This window comes from Bubalus bubalis, chromosome 3, assembly GCF_019923935.1.
Source record: "Bubalus bubalis isolate 160015118507 breed Murrah chromosome 3, NDDB_SH_1, whole genome shotgun sequence".
In the NCBI taxonomy this organism is placed as follows: Eukaryota; Metazoa; Chordata; class Mammalia; order Artiodactyla; family Bovidae; genus Bubalus; species Bubalus bubalis.
Genome location: NC_059159.1, coordinates 34,354,079 through 34,374,300, shown reverse-complemented (window position 1 = coordinate 34,374,300; position 20,222 = coordinate 34,354,079). Strand labels below are relative to the sequence as shown.

The window sequence follows — 20,222 nt, the reverse complement described above, 5'->3', positions numbered from 1 at the left end:
ATGCACAAATAAATTTTTTTATTCAAAGAATTCTAAAATTATAACTAACATCTACATTATGATGGCTATGTATATGTCTATGGCAGGTTACAGTCCATGAGGTCACAAAGAGCTGGACATGACTAAGCACACACACACACACACCCAGTAATGCATTACAATTATGTCTCCTTTTTTGTATTACTAAGAATGGCAAGAATAAGATATAGCAACCACAAAGCTTAATTCACTTACATTTATTTTCAAGATGCCCTCTGGTTTTTGAAGCCACTTTTGTTCCCACTTCTATTTTGCTTAGGCAAATCTATATAGATATAAGTAAGATTCTGTTAGCACATCACATAACAAATGGCTGTATGGAACAATATTACAAATTATTTTACAAAGATAACAAGGAATTTTATTCTCACTTTGCCATAATTTCCTGGAATGGGGTACACCAAGTATTTACTCATTTTTTAAACAGAAAAAATTTCTTACTATGGTAAAAACATGTAACACAAAATTTACCACCTTAACCATTTCTAAGTGTACAGTTTAGGGGGTTAAATATGAATTCACATTACTGTGTTGCAAACACCACTGTATTTATCCATTTAAAAAAGCGACTCTTTACAGTTTTCTTTCCACTTCTCTGTTGGTTTACAGGTAAGAAGTTATACCAGACAAATGCCAACACAATGATGAAGAATCTTAGCTCCAGATTTGCCCAAAAACAAAATTTTTTTTTTTTTTTTTTAAATAAGACTTCAGAAATTCAAAAGTCATTTTGAAAGGAATGAGTGCTTGGAGGGCCAAAAGAAAGAAGGGCTCTTATCACCATAAATCAACTTGTGGAAGAATGTGGAGTGGTGGGGTAGGGAGCCGCTCAGTGGACACGCGCCCTGCCAAGGCCACGGGGTCTCATTTTGCAGGCTGCAGTCAGCGCAGAGCGGCACAAAGCGAGATACAGGGGGTCCTCGATACTGCGCATGCGCGGAGGGCCGCGTCATGGACCGCTGATGCTGGAGTCCAATACAAAGATCGTTCTGCTGCTAATCCGGAGAAATTGATCTCAGTGCTCACACTCTTGGACAGAGAAAACCCAACAGTGATTTCAAATGAGCTCCAAATCAATTTTTCTCAGGAATTTAACACCGGTTCAATGACTGGAAAGTGTCATGACTGCCTGGTTCTGAGATAGAAAAGGTGATCAGAAAACTAAAAACAAAAAGGTGACCAGAAAACTAAAAACTGCGACACTGGTGAGGTTCTCTTGGAGCAGATGAATGGATCCCGAGGGCTGATTTTAAAAAAAAATTTTTTTTATGAATGCAACAAGGTCTAGAGTCAAGTTCTTTAAAAAAGAAAAATTAATGTTGGGAGCTTGCCTGGCAGTCCAGTGGTTAAGACTTTGCCTTCCAGTGCACAGTGTGGGTTTGATCCCTGATGGGGGAACTAAGAGCCCACATGCCTCCGGGCCAAAAACTAAAATATAAAACAGAAGCAGTATTGTAACAAATTCAACAAAGACTTAAAAAAAAAAAATTAATGTCAGGGCTCTGGACCGGAAGCACTGCCCTGAAATTGAATCGCTTTTCACATGGGCGCCGCTGTGAAGTCTGCCGCTCGGTGAAAAGGGGCGGCTGGGACTTAGTCCTGGACAGGCGGCAGAAGGGGGTGACAGGGACGCTCTGCACAGTGAGAAATGACTGCAGCCAGGTATTAATTATTATGACTTCTGAAGGTATGACAGCTCCTTTAATTTTGCTTGTTTCTATTCAACTTTACCAGTGGTTACTCTTTTCTCCAAAATCACCTAGGCTCCAAAATCACTGCAGATGGTAACTGTAGCCATGAAATTAAAAGACATTTGCTCCTTGGAAGAAAAGCTATGACAAACCTAGACAGCATATTAAAAAGCAGAGATATCACTTTGCCGACAAAATTTCATCTAGTCAAAGCTATGGTTTTTCCAGTAGTCATGTATGAATGTGAGAGTTGGACTATAAAGAAAGCTGAGCACTGAAGAATTGATGCTTTTGAACTGTGGTGTTGGAGAAGACTCTTGAGAGTCCCTTGGACTGCAAGGAGATCCAACCAGTCCATCCTAAAGGAAATCAGTCCTGAATATTCATTGGAAGGACTGATGTTGAAGCTGAAACTCCAGTACTTTGGCCACCTGATTCACTGGAACTGATTCACTGGAAAAGATCCTGATGCTGGGAAAGACTGAAGGCAGGAGGAGAACGGGACGACAGAGGATGAGATGCTTGGATGGCATCACTGATTCAATGGACATGAGTTTGAGCAAGCTCCGGGAGATGGTGAAGGACAGGGAAGCCTGGCGGGCTACAGTCCATGGGGTCGCAAAGAGTCGGACATGACTGAGCGACTGAACAACAACTCTTTCTCAGAAGCATCCACATTGGGCATCATGGCTGATGTGGTAGTAAAACAATGTTCTCTGAGTACACACTAGAAACTGGCCCGGGCTAGAGAGCCTCAGCAGAGTGGCAAGAACCAGAAAGTCAGGAAGGTCGTCTGATATCTGAATTTCTCTTTGTATAATACAGAGAGAAGATAATCCACTTGTGAATCACTGTGACTTTAAATAACCCTAAAATCAGCTAAATGTCCACTTACTCCATTTCATAGTAACAATTTTTGAGGGAGAGCAGCATGAAAACCTGAACCCAAAACTTAAATTTTAGGGGATGTTTTTCAAAAATTACAGCTTCCTTTTAAAAAATTTAATTTACTAAAAATACCCTAGAGCTATAACAGCCAAATTGAGAGAAACGTGTGAGGCATCTCTTCCAACTACTTATAACACAGAACCCAGGAGTTATGCTCAATAAGCCCAGTGCTTTATTTTCCAATACAAACACATACTACAACAGATGGTCTCTATATCTTCCATTTAAAAATTACCCTATCTCGCTTGGTTTTATTCTGTTATATAACTGTTAAAATTTTCCCCCAATCAAACAGAGTACATAACATCAAAGGTCAAAGTCCCTGTTCAGGTAGGATTTAACTCTGCAAGTATCTAACCTGGTGCCAACCACCCTATATGAAATGAGATCAGCAAAGTTCTGGCCGAGACCTCTGGCTCACATCTGACGACGTGTGTGTGTGTGTGTGTGTGGTGTGTGTGTGTGCAAGCAAGTGTCTAATTCTCCTCAAAGGGGTATGGAAAGAGGACAACAGAGTTGGATCAACTCAAAGACCATCTAGTCTAAGTCACTGACTGCCCCCCCCCCCACTCCCCCCGCCCACCCCCCGCCTTTCCATACTGACTTCATGAAGATTTGGATGAATCTAGCTATAAGGACTTGGGAGAAGGCAATGGCACCCCACTCCAGTACTCTTGCCTGGAGAATCCCAGGGACGGGGGAGCCTGGTGGGCTGCCGTCTATGGGGTCGCACAGAGTCTGATGCGACTTAGCAGCAGCAGCAGCAGCAGCTATAAGGAAAACGGCCAATTTCTTTTGAGGAAATCCAATTATAATTGGATTAGAGTCCAATAATAAACCCTTGTAATGTTGACTGTTAGCTTATGGTCAACGTTACTAACCAGGCTTCCTAGGTGGCTCAATGGTAGAGAATCTGCCTTCCAATGCAGGAGACACAGGAGACTGATTCAATCCCTGGGTCGGGAAGGTCCCCTGGAGAAGGAGATGGCAACCCACTTCAGTATTCTTGCCTGGGAAAATCCCATGGACACAGGAGCCTGGTGGGCTACAGTCTCTGGGGTCACAAGAGTCAGACACCACTGAGTGACTGCAACACAGTGTTACTAAGCCATTGACTTTATAGGTAAAAGAAAGATATCAAAGATACCAAGACTTCCCCGTTTGGATTAATTTTGGTCACAAAGAGAATCCAATTCCTCATTTCAATTTACAAATATAAAATAACATCAGTATAAGAATGAGAAGCACTGGTGTGTAATGGTAAACTTCTGAGAAGTCAGGCTGCAGGCACACAAGTACCCTGAGTAGGCACTGCGGCTCTGCCTCCCATAAGCGGTAGACACACGATAGAGGTGAGTGAGATACATGTTGAGTGAGCAAAACATGCTCTGTCCCAGGCCATGATCATCCTTCCAAACCCAGCCAGTACTTGCTGGTCCCATGGAGCAGGCTGAAAGACGAATTCACTGGTGAACAGACACAACCAGAAAACTCGCACGAACATGCCCGGGGGAGGGGTATCAGCCAAGCCCGTGCACTGTGGTTATTGCTCCATCACAACAGAAGCCGCGCTTGGAAATCACACCTTATCTTTCCAAACCACACCGAGCAAAAACAATAATCAAAAAATGATTCTACTTTGTGATCATTTCTGACCCCTTGATGATAGCAAAAGTCACTGCCTCGTAACAGATTAGAAAAGCGTGGCGGCCTCGCAGGCAGTCATGGTGACAGCTTTTGGGCTGTCAGCCCTTATCAATCACCTTCCATTAAGTAGGGGTTTTCCAATTTGGCGCTCCTCTCAAAGGCTTCACTTTGCCTGGATTAAGCCAAAGCATCAACATTTGAACAGCCTGGTCCTCTTCTTGCTCCCCTAAAATAAATGTTGTTAGCAGAAAAACCAGGCTTTTCCACAGCAGGAATTCAAAACCAAAGCAGACAACAGTGGTGTGGTCACATATAAAAGACACCTGATTACAAACGTGTCACGTGTGCATGACACCAATGCCACATGCACCCGTGGGGCCCAGGAGGGGAGTATTCTGAGGTGCCCGGAGAAGGGCAGGACTGCGAGTTGTACGTTTCAGCTCCTAAAATGAGTATCCAGCGATTCCAATATATTCATTGGAGTGCCCTCGTATTTGCTTGGACTTCAGAAGCAGGTGTCCTAAGAATTTTACGCTCTGTAGTCTCACTTCCTGGTATCTATTATCTCCATGATGGAGAGCAGTCATTTCTCTAAAATATACAGCAGATATGTCTAGGGAGCAAAACAGTTTTAAATCAACTGAAAAGGGCACGTTGACAAAATAAGAGAACTCTTAAGAGAAGCATTCATCTTGTTTATCTTGGTAACACTGGTAGCCAGGTAGATATCTCCTGTATTCAGACACCAAATTCACAAGATGGCAGGCCACAGTTTCTATAAATACAACCAACGCTGTAATCATGCACATTTTTCTGTACCCAGTAAACAGAATTCTTCATTATCATTATTATTTAAAGTTTTATTTACTTACTTTTAATTTTTTCAGCTGTACCTTATAGCGTGCGGAATCTTAGTTCCCCAACCAGGGATCAGACCTGAGCACCCTGGAATGGAAGCTCGGATTCTTAACCACTGGACTGCCAGGGAAATCCTTTCATTATTATTTTTAATTTGCAACAAGAGCCAGAAACAGAGTGGTGAGAACACAAAGTGATGAACGGGGAAGACAGATACTTCACGGTTATTCTCAGACAGGCCTAGGGGTTGACCAAACAGAAGTGAGAGAGAGGCCCCAAAGTGTAGGGCTTTGCCACATGCTTTATTTGGCCCACATGGAATTTTTTTAAATGTTCGTTTACTGTCAACACTAAAATATTAGGAAGTCACTTAAAGATCCAGATTTCAGGCTTCCCATAAAAATAAACAAACAGATGATCCGGCATGGCATTCCTGCATGGCAAAACTCTGCTGTTCACTCTCTCATTTGCCACCAGAGAGAACAGCGAGGGCCTGCTTCCTTCAAGGAGACTTGCTGTCTGGCCTCTGAAAGCCTCTGAGGGAACGAAGGAAGTTTTGAGCCTGAAGAAATGGGGAGCAACGGAAGAGGAAGCTTATTTGGGGCTAAAGACAATGAGTCTATGAAGAGCATACAGGGATTAAGAGTGTGCTGGGCCGGGGTGGGGTGGTCAAGAGAAACTGGGTGGCGGCAGCTGAAGACACAGACCCTGAGATTCAGGGGAAGCTGGGGTCTGGGATGCAGAGCTGTGAGTTGCCTGTGAAACCATCCAAGAGTCAAAAGAGTAGCTTAAGGAAAAAGTGCCAAGGAAAAAAGAATAAAGGACTGAGTCCTAAGTATGTCTTCCATGGAAAATGGAAGAGGAAAAAAAGAAAGACAAAGGGAGGCTGAGGGACTTCCCTGGTGGTCCAGGGGTTAAGACTCCGAGTTCCCAATGCAGGGAGCCCGGGTTCGATCCCTGGTCAGGGAACTAGATCCCACATGCCACAAGTAAGACTCAGCAAAGCCAAATTAAAAAGGGGAAGAGGAGCGTACGGAGACTGAAAAGACTGAATTAGCCCCCTTGGCTCTCCAGGGGCTGGTTTCAGGCTGGCTGAATAGCTATTCTAGGGAATATCACAATAAAGCAAATCACACAAATTTCTGGTTTCCCAGTGCATATAAGCTACGTTTAGACCATACTGTAGTCTACTAAGCGTGTGACAGCATTATGTCTAAAAAAAAAAAAAAAGTACACATCTTAATTTAAAAATACTCTCCAAAAATGCCAACCATCATCTGACAAGACAGGGTTGCCATAAACCCTAAATTTGTAAAACACAAATAAAACTCCACAACATCTGTGATGCACAATAAGAGCAAAGTGCAATACAATGATGTATGCCTGTATACCAAAAGGCTTAATGCTGCTCCCACCCTGGGTCTAAACAAGTCTATATGGAAAATAAGTCTGTAATAAGTAAATCTGTAATAAGTAATAATAATGTGCTAATAAAAGAGCAAGTCATTTCTGTGCTATACAAAAGTCAAGCCATGCCACCTGAATATGCCCCCCAGGTGGCTTTCGCTAATTTCATGACTGGAAATGGCTTCAGCCACAAGATTATAAATTCCAGCTTAACTGGGGGGAAAAAAAAACTGACTCCATTTCTGATTAAATGAGGATGCAAACTTCCTAGCTCCATAATATTCCAGCATAACTTTCTTGAATCATCACTATTTTCCTTAAAGACCATTCTAAACTGGCTTCAGAGAGAGAGGTAAGAGCCTCTGAGTCTTATTCGTCAAGGCGGCTCTTGATGACCAATTTACAGCCACATTTTAACATCGCTGGCATTTACTGAGGACTCAGTAGCACAGGCATGCATGATGCCACCGAACTTGTTCTTGTGTAGTCTGCAGAATAACCATGGTACGCCCATTTTGAGCCCTAGAGAGAGCAAGCCACTCTCCGAGTCACCCAGGTGGTCAGTGTCAGAGCCCAGATTGTGACCTGGGTCTGCCTGGGCTCACAGCCATGCTGGACTGTCCTTTCTGAAAGACTAAACGGATCCACCTCGCTCAAGCCACCCCATTTCTGAGGAGTGGAAGGCAAATCCAGTGGTTCCAGATTAAGACAGTGTTAACACAGTGCCAGCAGGGCTGATTTCTAACCACATCCCCGAGACACTGCTAAACTCACAATGGCTGTGCTTAGACAACATTACGTAATAGTCCATATGCTGAGAAGCAACACTGTCCCTCGACCCAGGTCATTCAGAACTCTGAGCCTGGCCTTTCACAATTGGCTGCGTCCCTCAGACTCAGACGAGGCTCTATTTTGAATTCTAATGAGGACGGGGCACAATGAATATTTAAACTGCAATTACAAAGATGCTGCTTTTATGTGGGTGTCCTTAGCACACATAACAGATCTGAACGGACATGTAGGTGCCAATGAAAAATACCAGTCTCGTTTGTGTTTAGAAGCTAGAGAGAGACAATATTGTTTTATACTTGATGCTGTTGTTATTGGGGTGGGGGTGGGTGAAGAAAAGGGAGGTGGGGAAAAAAACCACCCAAAGATCCCAGTAAAAAAAAAATGTTAAAGCCCAGGCTGCCAAGTGAAAGGTTCATAAAGAGGCGTCTGAATCCTTTGTTAACAACTGAACAAACAGATTCATCATTGGGCCCTTCTGAGCGGGCCCCCTTGCAATCGGGTCTGTCTATACAACCAGAAATTTCCTCATTGGGAAAGCATCTATGACTGATATTATATCAGATCAGTAGGGCGATATGCTGGCGGTAGGAAAACAAAAGACCATTTCACGGTTCATAGCCTTTTTTTTTTTTGCACTCCCTTAAGTAAAATGATGAGGCGTCACTGCTATTCTTAGCTCGCTCAAGCCCTCTTAAACAGTCATCAAGTTAACAGTAACCGAGTTACCCTGAGAGGCTTGATTCCCACCCACCCCGCCCCCAAACAGTTAAAATATGCCCTACTAGCAGCTTCATGTACTGTGTGTCTGTGTTTACATGTCAATGATCAACCTGGCCCTGCACTTGGGGAGAGCAAATGATTAACTCTTTGCTATGTCCTGAGGCTCTTAGACCAAGCCCTTACCCCACTAAACACCTTTTTTATTAAGATCATAATTTAACTTCCATGGTGTCTGGACAGCCTTTTGTAAATGCCTGCATTTACAGAAAGGGAATATGTTGTTGTTTTTTTCCCATCTGTCCTCTAGTTGAGGTCCTCTTCTGCCGGGTACCAAGTATGTCCACAGAGTCTTGAACTTCAGTTACTTTTTATTTCTAGAAGTTCTGTTTGATCCCTTTTGATTTTCTAAGTTACTCTTTATAGCTTCCTATTCTCTGAAGATACTCTCAAGCCTGTCATGTCTTTCTTTAAATATAATGATTGATTTCATCATTTGGATCTGAGAATTCTAATACAGCCAGTGTGTGCAGGTTGGGTCCTGCAGTCTGTTGCTGGTCTCTGCTCACGCTGTGCCGTCTCTGTGTATGCCAGATTATCTTCGGGTGTGTGCTGGTCATTGCCCTGGACGTTTTATTTCTGGTTGACTCCTAGAGACCACGGATAATATTCTCTCCTCCAGAGAGGTGTTTCATTGCTTTCGCCAGGCACCTGGAGCCACAACAGATGAGTGTGTCTACTCAGGATACAAATGCACATGAGGGCCTTTCTGTGACCACAACTTGTCAGAAAAAATGGTCTTTCTTCCTTTTCTTCTCCTCATCTGTACAGGGCCAAGGCTGCCTTCTCCACAATCCCCAAGTTTGGTTCTGGTTCACTTTTTCCCCCAGAGTACAGCTCTTTAGGGCCCCACTTTAATGGGGAAAGGGTCTCCTCTTACACTTCCCAACTAGGCAGGCCCAGGACCTTACCTTCCACTCCACTTGCCTGCCCCTCTCAGGTTGCAGAAGTCCCTGACTCCTCCCTGCAACTGGGCTTTTATCACACTAAAAACTAAACTAAACTAAACTAGTAGAAAGTAACTAAGAGTTTAAAGGTTGAAAGCAAAACAAAAGGTCAGGTCAGTAGGGCAGGGCCTTCTCCAAATTCAACACTGAATTACAATTTGATTCAGTGATTCTACTTCAGATGGGGCTTCCCTGATGGCTCAGATGGTAAAGAATCTTCTTGCAATGCAGGAGACCCAGGTTCAATCCCCAGGTCAGGAAGATCCCCTGGAGAAGGGAATGGCAACCCACTCCAGTATTCTTGCCTAGAAAATCCCATGGACAGAGGAGCTGGGTTGGTTATAGTCCACGGAGTCACAGAAAGTTGGACATGACTGAGCGATCAACACTTTGACTTTTCACTTCTGGGTATATACACAAAAAAGCAGGGGCTTGAACTCCTACTTGTACATTCATGCACACTGCAGCACAATTCATAGTAGCTAAAAGGTGGCAACAACCCAGGAGTCCTCTGACAGATAAATGGGTAAACAAAATGTGGTATAAATATTAACAATGGAATATTATTCAGCTTAAAAAAGGAAAGAATTCCAGATGCATGGTACAACATAGGGGAATACTGAAGACATTATGCTAAGTGAAATAAGCCAGATACAAAGGGACAGATACTGTATGGTTTCATTTACGTGAGATACCTAGAGTAGTCACAGTTTAGAGACAGGAAGTAGTCATATTTGTAGAGACAGAAAAATTAAACAGCTCAGCTCAGAATATTTTTATGGACATTTCTAGATACAAACATCAATACCAGGTAAAACTATAAAATAAAAAATTGGCAACAGTAGAATCAATATTCTTCATTGTGATGTCATGAATGGCATATGCTGAGGACTGCTATGTTGTAAATGCAAAACAGACTGACATATGATGATAACAGTCAATACTTACTCTTGCTCACTGCTTACTATGTGCTAACCACTGTTCTAAGTGCTATATATCCCTATCTATCTATCTACTTATCATCTATATCTTTATCTCTATTAAATCATGTATTCCTTACAGCAACCCTCTCAGATATGTACCATTATTATTCCCATTTTGGAGATGGGAAAATCAAGGCACAGGGGAGTGGGATTTCCCAAGGTCACATGGCTGGTAAATGGTGGAGCTGGGGTGTGAGTCCAACCTCTGGAGCCCACACTCTTCACTATCAGGCTGTAGCCGCTCTCTGCACAAAATATGGAAATTCATGGACAATGGCCAGTGTTGGATACTTTACATGGTTTATATAATTTCATTTTGACAACCAGGCTATCTACTTGTTTTGTTTTTGTTTTTTTAAACAGCCAAGGAAACGCAAGTTCAGAAAGATTAAGTTTATATGAGAATTGAAGATAATAACAGATGGAGGTGGGAGTGAACCCATGTATCTCTGTTGCCAGAGACTCAGGAGGATCTGATGCAAAGAATAGCATGGTGGGAAGTTATGAGAAGGCTGTTAAAGCAAAATCAAGAAGGCTTTGCTTTGGGCAGGAAGCAGAAAGAAGCACGTGCTCTATTATAGAAGCAGGAGCACAGAGTGGCTTGGCATCCGGTGGATGAGAACTGCCAGGTTGAGGGGAGCAGACAGGTGATGAAACGGAAGTGGGTGGGTGCCCCCATGTTCCACTTCCTCTGAGATTCCAGAGTCTATATCTACCTGGCCCTCCACCACCTGGTTGTTGTAGGTTGCTGTTTGACAACACACACACAGGCAAGGGAGGTAGCACTTCTCAAACTGTGCATCACAGGTGACCCTCGTATAGAGGTCCTTCTTCTAAAACTGGACAGAACAGAGGGATCCACTATGTTCTTCATATTGAAAGGGCTAAAATCAGGCAAAAAGCGCAAAGTTCAGGTCATTAGATTTTTTTCTTTTTTTGGTGGTGCTAGTGCACTGTTATATGTAACAAAAGTCTTAGCTGTATACACCTGGCGCACCTTTGTGAGATGAAACACCAAATAACCATGAGTGTAATCACTGCCGCTTCAGCACCATTCATCGTCACTTACCTGTGGGCATGGCGCTGTGCACGGGCAGTAGATCATTGGAACCCGACAAGCATCTGCATCAGAATGTCTGCCCAAGAGCAAGGACCCGCATCAGGAGTGCCTGGCACACTTGTTAAATGAGGAACCCTCTGGAACTCCAGCCTCGCTCTACTCAGTCTCAAGGGGACGGCCAGGGAATCAGCACTCTAAGCAGCATTCCTGGTGGTTCTTATTTTGACCTATGTCTCCTCATTTCATGCACAAGGTATTAAGAAGTAAAAGAGCCGCCAAAGACAACATCACTAAATACAGGATATAAACTCAGCTGGACTTTAGACTCTATGCTCTAACTGCTCTATGGCTCCAGGTTCAGCAAGGACACTTGTGACTAAAACAACAAGGCACGAAACAGGCAAGGTGGCCTGTAAAACCCATGCGATCTACCACCGCCGGTCTGCATGACATCATACAATTTCTCAAACTATTATTCTCGGTAAGCACTGAGGAAAGTTTCTTATTTTTAATTACAAAACAAAAATTAACAATGCATTCTACTTTCCCTGCACTCGTAACAATTCACTTCGTTTTTACCAAGATGTAGGAATCTTCTAGAAATTTCAACACTTCATCCCATGAAACTGCATGTATTCGAAGAGCAAGCGGATCCCTGCGGTAAAATCAGACCAAACGTGGGAAGCTTATCCGTAAGCGATGAGAGAAGCTACAGCAGTCTCTTACCACAAGACGTGGACTTCCTGTCCACCAGATTCACACGCCTGGTTTCAGTGCGAAGTTTCTCATCGGTATTCTCCACCAGGTTGGCAAGGTCATCAATTATCTCTATAAAGGAAAACAAAGATGCATGGTTAACACTCCAAAAATACCTTGGCTCACATCAGAGTCTCATAGCTGTGGTGGGCCTTCCTAGTAATAATTCTCTCAACTGCAGTGTGTGAGACGGTTTTAAAGAACTTACATTTCTTTGAAAACTGCAATTCTGATTCATTGATGGTTGGGGGGTAGTTAGAGAGGGAAGGAGTAGTAAAGGAAAAAAAAAAAAAGTTCAACAGAATTCCAGGAGACAGAGGAGAAATGTCAAAAGTTCAGGGGAAAGAAAGCATGACCCAACAAATTTATGCCCGGCCAAGTTGTCATTTGAGTATAAAGGTGATAGACAGATGGTATAGAGGACTTCGGGGATCACTGGGGCCCTTCTTAAGAAAGCTACTTGATGATGAAATCTAGCCAACCAAGAGGTGAAAAAAAATAACACAACTCTGGGCTGGAGAAGCCAGAGGCCATGACACAAGAGATGATGGTAAAAACTGAATCAAATATGTGGAGCTGAGAATAAACAAATAAATGGATCAGGTTACAGAGGAGTACACAAATGCTACAAACAGTGACAATGGAATTAAAGGTGAAGATCAGGAAGCAGTTGGTAGGGGAGGAACATGGGGAGAAAGGTGAAAGAAACTAAGGTGTTAATTTCTTCATCACTGACAGTAGAGTCCTATCAGGCTGCTGAAAAGTAAGACACACACTTACAGCTTTATAAAAATAACCAAGGTTTTAATATTTTACGCTCTTTTTCTGTTAACCTTAAATGGATCTTTTAGCAATTACTACCTCTTAGAAAGAATTCTTCATGTGAAGTTTATTTTTTGATGCTTATCTTTTAAAAGTGAAATTAAGCACTTAACATTTAAATAGCACATATAGTATAACCCTAATTAGGTAAAATTATTTCCATCCCTCCTTTTATATGTACTAACCTTTAAAGATGTATCCAGACAGTGTTAACCTGATGTTAATAAAGATTATTTCTCAGTGGTGGGGTCCTTGATGATCTTGCCTGGATTTTCTGAATTGCTTGAATTTCTTATGATGAGCTCTATATGCTTTTTTTTTTCTTCCAATTTTGGTTCTTCTTCTTCCCTCCTTCCCTCCCTTCCTCTTTATTTGTGGTTGCGGACACGATTTAGCAAATAAACAACAGATATCTCTTTGCATGTCTTTCTTTTACAGGAAGAGGATGATGGACACAAACTCTTATCTCTGTAGCTCCTATCCCTAGGAGAGTGCCCAATACACAGCAAGATAGGATAGATACTAAAAGATAAAGGGAATGAATGATTGGAGTATAAATGATAAAAGCACTGAATAATTTCAAAGCACTGAATAACTTGCTGCTTCTTAGAAAAGTGGATCTAAGCCAAATTTGTCAAATATTATCTACACAACATCTGCCTAGTAATCCGGTCACTATTATTTAACCATCTATTCACAACTATTTCCTTGTATTCAAGGATATATTCTCTCCTAGTTTTCTTTCGGAGAAGGCAGTGGCACCCCACTCCAGTACTCTTGCCTGGAAAATCCCGTGGATGGAGGAGCCTGGTGGGCCGCAGTCCATGGGGTCGCTAAGAGTCGGACAAGACCCAGCGACTTCACTTTCACTTTTCACTTTCCTGCATTGGAGAAGGCAATGGCAACCCACTCCAGTGTTCTTGCCTGGAGGATCCCAGGGACGGGGGAGCCTGGTGGGCTGCCGTCTATGGGGTCACACAGAGTTGGACACGACTGAAGCGACTTAGCAGCAGCAGCAGCAGCAGTTTTCTTTCAACTATCTATAAGCTCTGCCTAGTGTTTCCTCTTCCTCTTTTTTTAAAATATGTATTTACTTATTTTTGTCTGCACTGGGTCTTAGTTGCTGCGTGCAGGCTCTCTCTAGTTGTGGTGATTGGGGGGCTAGTCTCTAGTTGTTACTCCCTAGGGATTCTCATTGCGGTGCCTTCTCCTGCTGTGGAGCACAGGCTCTAGGCACATGGGTGGGCTTCGGTAGTTGTGGCACACAGGCTTTAACTGCCCCAAGGTATGTGGAATCTTCCTGGACCTGGGATCGAACCTGTTTCCCACACTGGGGCAGGCAGACCACCAGAGTCCTCCTCCTCTTGTTGGTGATCCCCAGAGTTCTGTGTATTTCTATTCTATTTTCATTTAAAACTATTTAAATTAAATAATTTAATTTTAAAAATATTTAAAATTTTTTAAAAAGAAATTTCTGCTCTACACAGCTCTCCAAAAATCCTTGACTCAGCCAACTGCTTACTACTTATCTCCACCTTGAAATTCCTACAAATACCTGTCTCACAAGGTCCCCCAAACAAAACTCCTCATCTTCCCCCAACTCTGACTCCCCTGTCTTCCCTGCCTCAATTAATGAACGGTACCATCATTCATTTGCTTGCCTAAGAAGGAAATCTTAGGAGTCACACCAACGTCTCCCTTCTCCTTCACCTGACATTCCCTTTGTTAGCCATTCTTGTTGATTTCACCTCCCCATTATCTTTCAATCCTACCATTTCTCTTAAACTCTGTTAGTAATACCTCACAAAAAGTTTCCAGGGTTTCTAAATCTGTCCTAACTTACCTTCCTGTTTCTGTTCCTCAGCCCCTTCAATCCATTCTCCATACTCTAGTCAGGGACTTATTTTTTCATATTTCAATTAATTTAAATATCCATATGTGACTAGTGATTATTATATTAACTCATTATTGACCAGGGGATTATTTTAAGGAATTAATATCTGTGGCCAGTCATTTGTTATGTAAATGACATTGACATGTCAATAATGGTTGGGTAAAAAAAGATGTATTAATATGTCTCTCATCAATAATGTGTTAAACAGCAGAGTTCTGAAGCAATAACTTAAAAAAAAAAACACACACCCACCACCATATAACCACCACCAAGAGGAATAGCTTAAAAAAAATCAATAGAGGGAATAAAATTGAATACCAAATATGCATGAATTTACCCCAAAGAAGGCAAGAAAGGAGATACAGAGAACAGATAGGACAAAAAGCCATAAGTACCTAGATGGCAGACTTAAACTCAATTGTACCAGTCATTACATTAAATATAAATGGACCAACTTCTCAATCAAAAGATAAAGAATGTCAGACAAGATTCAAAAATAATAAAAAACCACACTACTCAACTATATGCCTTCACAATAACTTCAAATATAAACCACAGAGCGTGTGTGTGTGAGAAAGCTGGCACAGCTGTATTAATATGCATCAGATCGACTTCAAGTCAAGGAGTATGATCACAGATAAAAAGGAATCTTTCATCAGGATGAAGGAACACATGACAGAAGATGGGAAAGAAAACCCAAACATATTTGAATGTTAAGGAAACCATTCCTAAATAACCTATATAATAAAAAAAAGGCAAAAGTAACCTTCTCTGGCAACTTCTATCAAACATTTTAAGTCCCACACTATTTAGTAAGACATGGGGGAAAAAGGCAAAAAGATTTATTTATTTATTTCTTGTGGGACCTTAGTTCCTCAACCAGGGATTGAACCTGAATCCCCTGCATTCAAGCATGGAGTCTTAATCACTGGCCCACCAGGGGAGTCCCTGCCTGATATGTTTTAAAGTCACAATATGTAATATAAAATTCAGACTTAATAAGCTTATAGCACCATAAGAAAGTCAAGTGAAAATATTCCTTGTCAGATACTAAATATGTCAGTTGTTATATGTTAACGGGGTTTCTGGACAGAGCTCTCATTAGATTTATAAATATTCATTACTTAGAGGTAAATAAAAAACTAGTAGAAGGTTAACTAAACAAAAACCAGTAGTCAACACTGAATGGGTTAATGTTTTCATCTTAGATCAAACATCTTGGCTGGTAAACCTCATCTGATTACCAGTTTGTTTGTTTTCCAAAAAAAGAAAAAAACCCTTTATTTTTAACTGACAAAAATTATATAATAGCAAGTTTATAAATGAGAGATGGAAAAGTATCTTCTATGGATTCCCTTCTAAGATTTGACATAAACATACATACTTTTATATAATTGCAATATATGAGCCTTCTGCCCCCTGTTAACATATCATTTGTATGCTTTCATGTTGTTATACAGTCTTCATGGTTATAATTTCTAATGGTTACAAAATATTCATTCCATTAAAATAAACATTCATTAAAAATAGCCTATTGTGGGATACTGAGAATGCTTCTGTATTTCTACATCATGAGTCAATGAATTCTTTCCTCCATGATCATCTTCCTTCTTCTCTGTTGTTTCCTTAAGTTAATTAAGTGTGATCATGACTGCCCCATGGACTTTGAAACACACTGCCAAGTTAGTTTTTAAAAGGTCTGCGCTGCCACTGTGGGTTGATTTAATTGAACTCACTCCTTAATATGACCTCAGAAGGAGATTTCCAAGGGCAAGGAGCCTGGGGGAATTCCCACCTTGCAGCCTAGCAGCTTCTAAGGGGGGAATTTCCCCAACCACAGACTGTTACGAGCAAATTAAATGCAGGTTTCAGAACACAGGTTAAGAAACAACCAGCTGACTCTTTCAGATTCCTGACAGTACAGCCTCCAAATGGCAACTGATATTTTGATTCCTGGTAATTATTTGCATTTGGTTTCAAGAAGGAACTTATGTTTCTATTGTGTATTAACTTGAGATACCAAATGCCATTCCAACACAGAATGGGAAAAAATGGACAATAGGAAGTGTGATGCAAAACCGAGTCAAAGAGCAGTAAGAAATATTATACAGTGCCAACATAGCTGAATCTAATTATATTTAAGTTTTCTACACTCAGTTACAGTCTCAGTGAATTCCATATTAGTGCAGTAAGTGTGTAGCATATTTTCAGATAGGTTTGGTATCTTTTGGTACTCATAGTGGATGCTGGCACTTGCAAAGTCATTATGTTATGCCTTTAGCTTATATCACTAATGACATTTAAAGACAAGCATTAAAAAAACACAACAAACAGTGAATAAAGAGCTTTTCTTGAGGGCGTTAATTTAACTCCCTTTATTATCATGGAAACTAAACGTGGGGTGGGTGATAACATCTAACAGTACACTTTTCTGTACGCTAGGAAACCCTAACCCTACCCTCACCCTAGGAAAGGGGTTAGGGAAACAGAACAGGAGAGATCGACCTGTGACACAGCAAAGGAAAGTAATACATCCGCCATGGCGCCCTAGGGTGGGGAGTTACTGCCCACCCACGTGGAGCCTCTGGGGAAAATTCGGCCTTGGAGGCCTAGGAGAAAGCTCCCTGGCTGCACCTGCTCACATCTGAAGCAGGGACAGGTGCGCCAGGCTGGGCAGAAGGCACAGGCTCCCTTCCTTCTTCCTCCCCACCATCAACCCATGACCTTTCAGTCTTCCCTCAACTGGGCTGTGACATGTGTGACAGAGGCCTATGCCAAGATTAGGACCCTTCCCAACTTCTAACAGAAGACACTGACCTGTGTGTGCAGATGAGCTAACGGCCAACAGGTGTAAATACAGAAGGAGCATCCTCTCCCCTTCCCGTACCCCTTCTGCGCTAGCAAAGAGAATTCTTTCCAGAAAAAGAGAAACCAGTTTCTTGAGGATTCTCCTTTTAAAAAACAAGATTCAAAAAGACACTAAAGTAATACAACACAACAGAGAGCCACAATGAGGGACTGACCTAAGTTACTACAAGCAGTGCTCCAGGTAGAGACACACTTGTCAAATTAAAAAACCACAGTGAAGCAGTTAGGCAGACTGTAATCTAGATAAAATATTTAGTTGGAAAACAAACTGGAATAATCTCCCAGGAGTCACAGGAAAAGGTTAAAGAGGGCAAAACATGGAAGAAAAAAATAAGAGCGGCAAAGATACAGGAAAGGAAGAAACAATACCCAAGTAAATAATAAATTTTCCTTTTAAACAAGAACCAGAGTCTCATCATATAATAATCAAAATGTCCAAGATCAAATCCAAAATCACTCAGCCTGTGAAGTACCAGAGAATCTCAAGATGCACAAGAAAAGACAGTCTGCAGATGCAATGCTGAGATAACACAGCCACTGGAATTATCTGACAAAAACTTTAAAGCAGTTACAATAAAAATGACCTAATGAGTAAAGGTGAATACTCTTGAATCAAATGAAGATATGGTTTTGCAAAAAAAAAAAAAAAAATTTTTTTAAACCCCAGAAATCAGAGAAGAGCCAAATGTGAACTGTGAAGCTGAAAAATACAAGAATCAAATTAGAAAAACTCACTGGATGGGCTCAATAGTACTGTGGAATACTACAGAAGTTCATATGTATGATTCCATTTATATGACAATCTCCAAAAGATAAAACTATGCTGATGGAGAACAGAGCAGCTGGTCACCACCAAGGGTGAGGGATGGGGAGGGGACAAGCGATCGATGGAGCCGCTCTGTGTCCCCTGTCCGTGGTAGCGGTTAGACTCATCTACACGTGTGTTAAAAGTACAGCACTACACAGGCATACATGGTTTTTCTGTAATGTTAACTGAAAAATTCAAATTAAACAAGAAGAGAAGTATAGGTGAAGGAGGAACAATATTAGAGAACGTCAGTACTTAAAGAACAAGAGGAACAAAAACTAAAAGCAAAGGAGAAGGCAAGAACAAAAACAAAAACACGCCCAGAAGAGAATGCAGTCCCACAAGGCAGCGCTTCAGGAAAGAAGGTGGCATCTACCGTGTCTACGGATGGGCACAGTCCCCTGCTGTGGGCTGTGCTGAGAGGCACTTTGGGTGCGGGAGGGAAGGGAAGAAAGGGGGCAATCTGCCTGATTTGCAGGACCGAGTGCAGCTCAAGTGTGGGCAAGAGAAGGCAGCCAGAAGACACTAGTCTGCCACTATTATCCGAAAGTTCCTATTATCTGAAACCAAAATGACAACTCCTAATATTTACTGAAAACTTGCCAGGTGCTGTAAGTCACTGTTTTCTAATTTTGAGCTGTATCTAGTTTGTTAGAAAATTTAGAAACTTCTTCTATACCCCACAGTATTAATACGTTTATTCTATTTAAATTATTTAACTATCAACATCAATGATGGGATATATTCTGTTTATAGAAAAATGGAAAACTAAAATTCTATTTTAACAACCATTAATTTCATGCTGACAGAGGAAGCTTGTTTTGTGAATAGTAAATTACTGCTTGAAACGTGAAGATGATACAGACTAAAGTATAGGTCCTTTGGGGTTGTCCTGCTGTTCTTTATTCCAGTGGTGGAGACATCCTTTAGACACAGCACAGTGACAGCCTTTGGCCTTTTCTTGGAAGCAAATATATCATTACATATTAAGTATACTGTCTTTTTCTCACCAGCCAAGGACTACTAAGACAATCACAAACAAATGTGAGCTAGAATTGCATGGCAAAACAATACACTGGTCATCCTGATAATCCAGAAAATTCTTTTAATTTTTAAATATTATCAATAGTAGAGAGACATGAAATTTTAAGTCACTAAAAAAAAAAAAAAAAAAACAACCACAGAGCTTCGAGAAGATGCTATCAGTCCTAATTTGAAGACACAATGCTAAAAGCATAACATCTTAAGTTAGGCATTAAACAACTCTATAATACGGCTAAAAATATAGACCTCAGCCATTTTCCTAGCCCTTCAAGAAAAAAAAAAAGTACTTAAAAAAAAAAAAGTTAAGCCGTATCAGAATCTTTGCTATAGGAAATAAAGTGACAATAAAAATACACTTCCTATTATTTCAGAAAACTGGAATCCTGGTGACAACGTGGCTCAGCTTTGACTAAATGATTTCAAAATAATCAACACGTTTTTGTGCACCTTGAATAAAAAGGCTACAGACTGTATGAATCCAACTACACGACATCCTGGAAAAGGTAAAACTATAAACAGAATACAATGGGGAGGAAGAGGAGAAGGATGAACAGGAAAAGCGCAGAGGATTTTTAGGGAGTACAAAATTCTGTATGATACTGTATGATGGATATGCGACGTTATGCATTTGTCGAGACCCACAGAACTTTACAGCACAAAGAGTGAACCTTAAGGACTTCCCTGGTGGTCCAGGGGCTCCCAATGCAGGGGGCTTGAGTTCAATATCTGGACAGGGAACTAGATCCCACATGCTGCAACTAAGAGCTCGCATGATGCAACTCCAAATAGATCTCACTTGCTGTAACTAAAGATGCTGCATGCCGCAACTAAGATCTGGCATAGCCAAATAAACAAACAGTGAACCTTAATGAATGTAAACT

General features: G+C 41.4%; 1 protein-coding gene across 9 annotated transcripts in view; it reads right to left on the bottom strand.

The window, feature by feature from the left end:
• Positions 1-20,222, bottom strand: part of STX8 (syntaxin 8) — a 209,305-nt gene that overhangs the window by 71,684 nt on the left and 117,399 nt on the right. For 3 of the 9 annotated variants that reach the window (XM_045164846.1, XM_045164845.1, XM_045164848.1), the window contains one exon: positions 11,876-11,977. In XM_045164846.1, the coding sequence (XP_045020781.1) occupies positions 11,876-11,977 (102 nt within the window). Of the gene's footprint in view, positions 1-234; positions 305-3,291; positions 5,101-9,070; positions 10,974-11,158; positions 11,226-11,642; positions 11,805-11,875; positions 11,978-20,222 lie in introns of those variants that run through there. The other 6 variants (XM_045164849.1, XM_045164850.1, XR_006640804.1 and 3 more) reach the window with 5 other exon arrangements.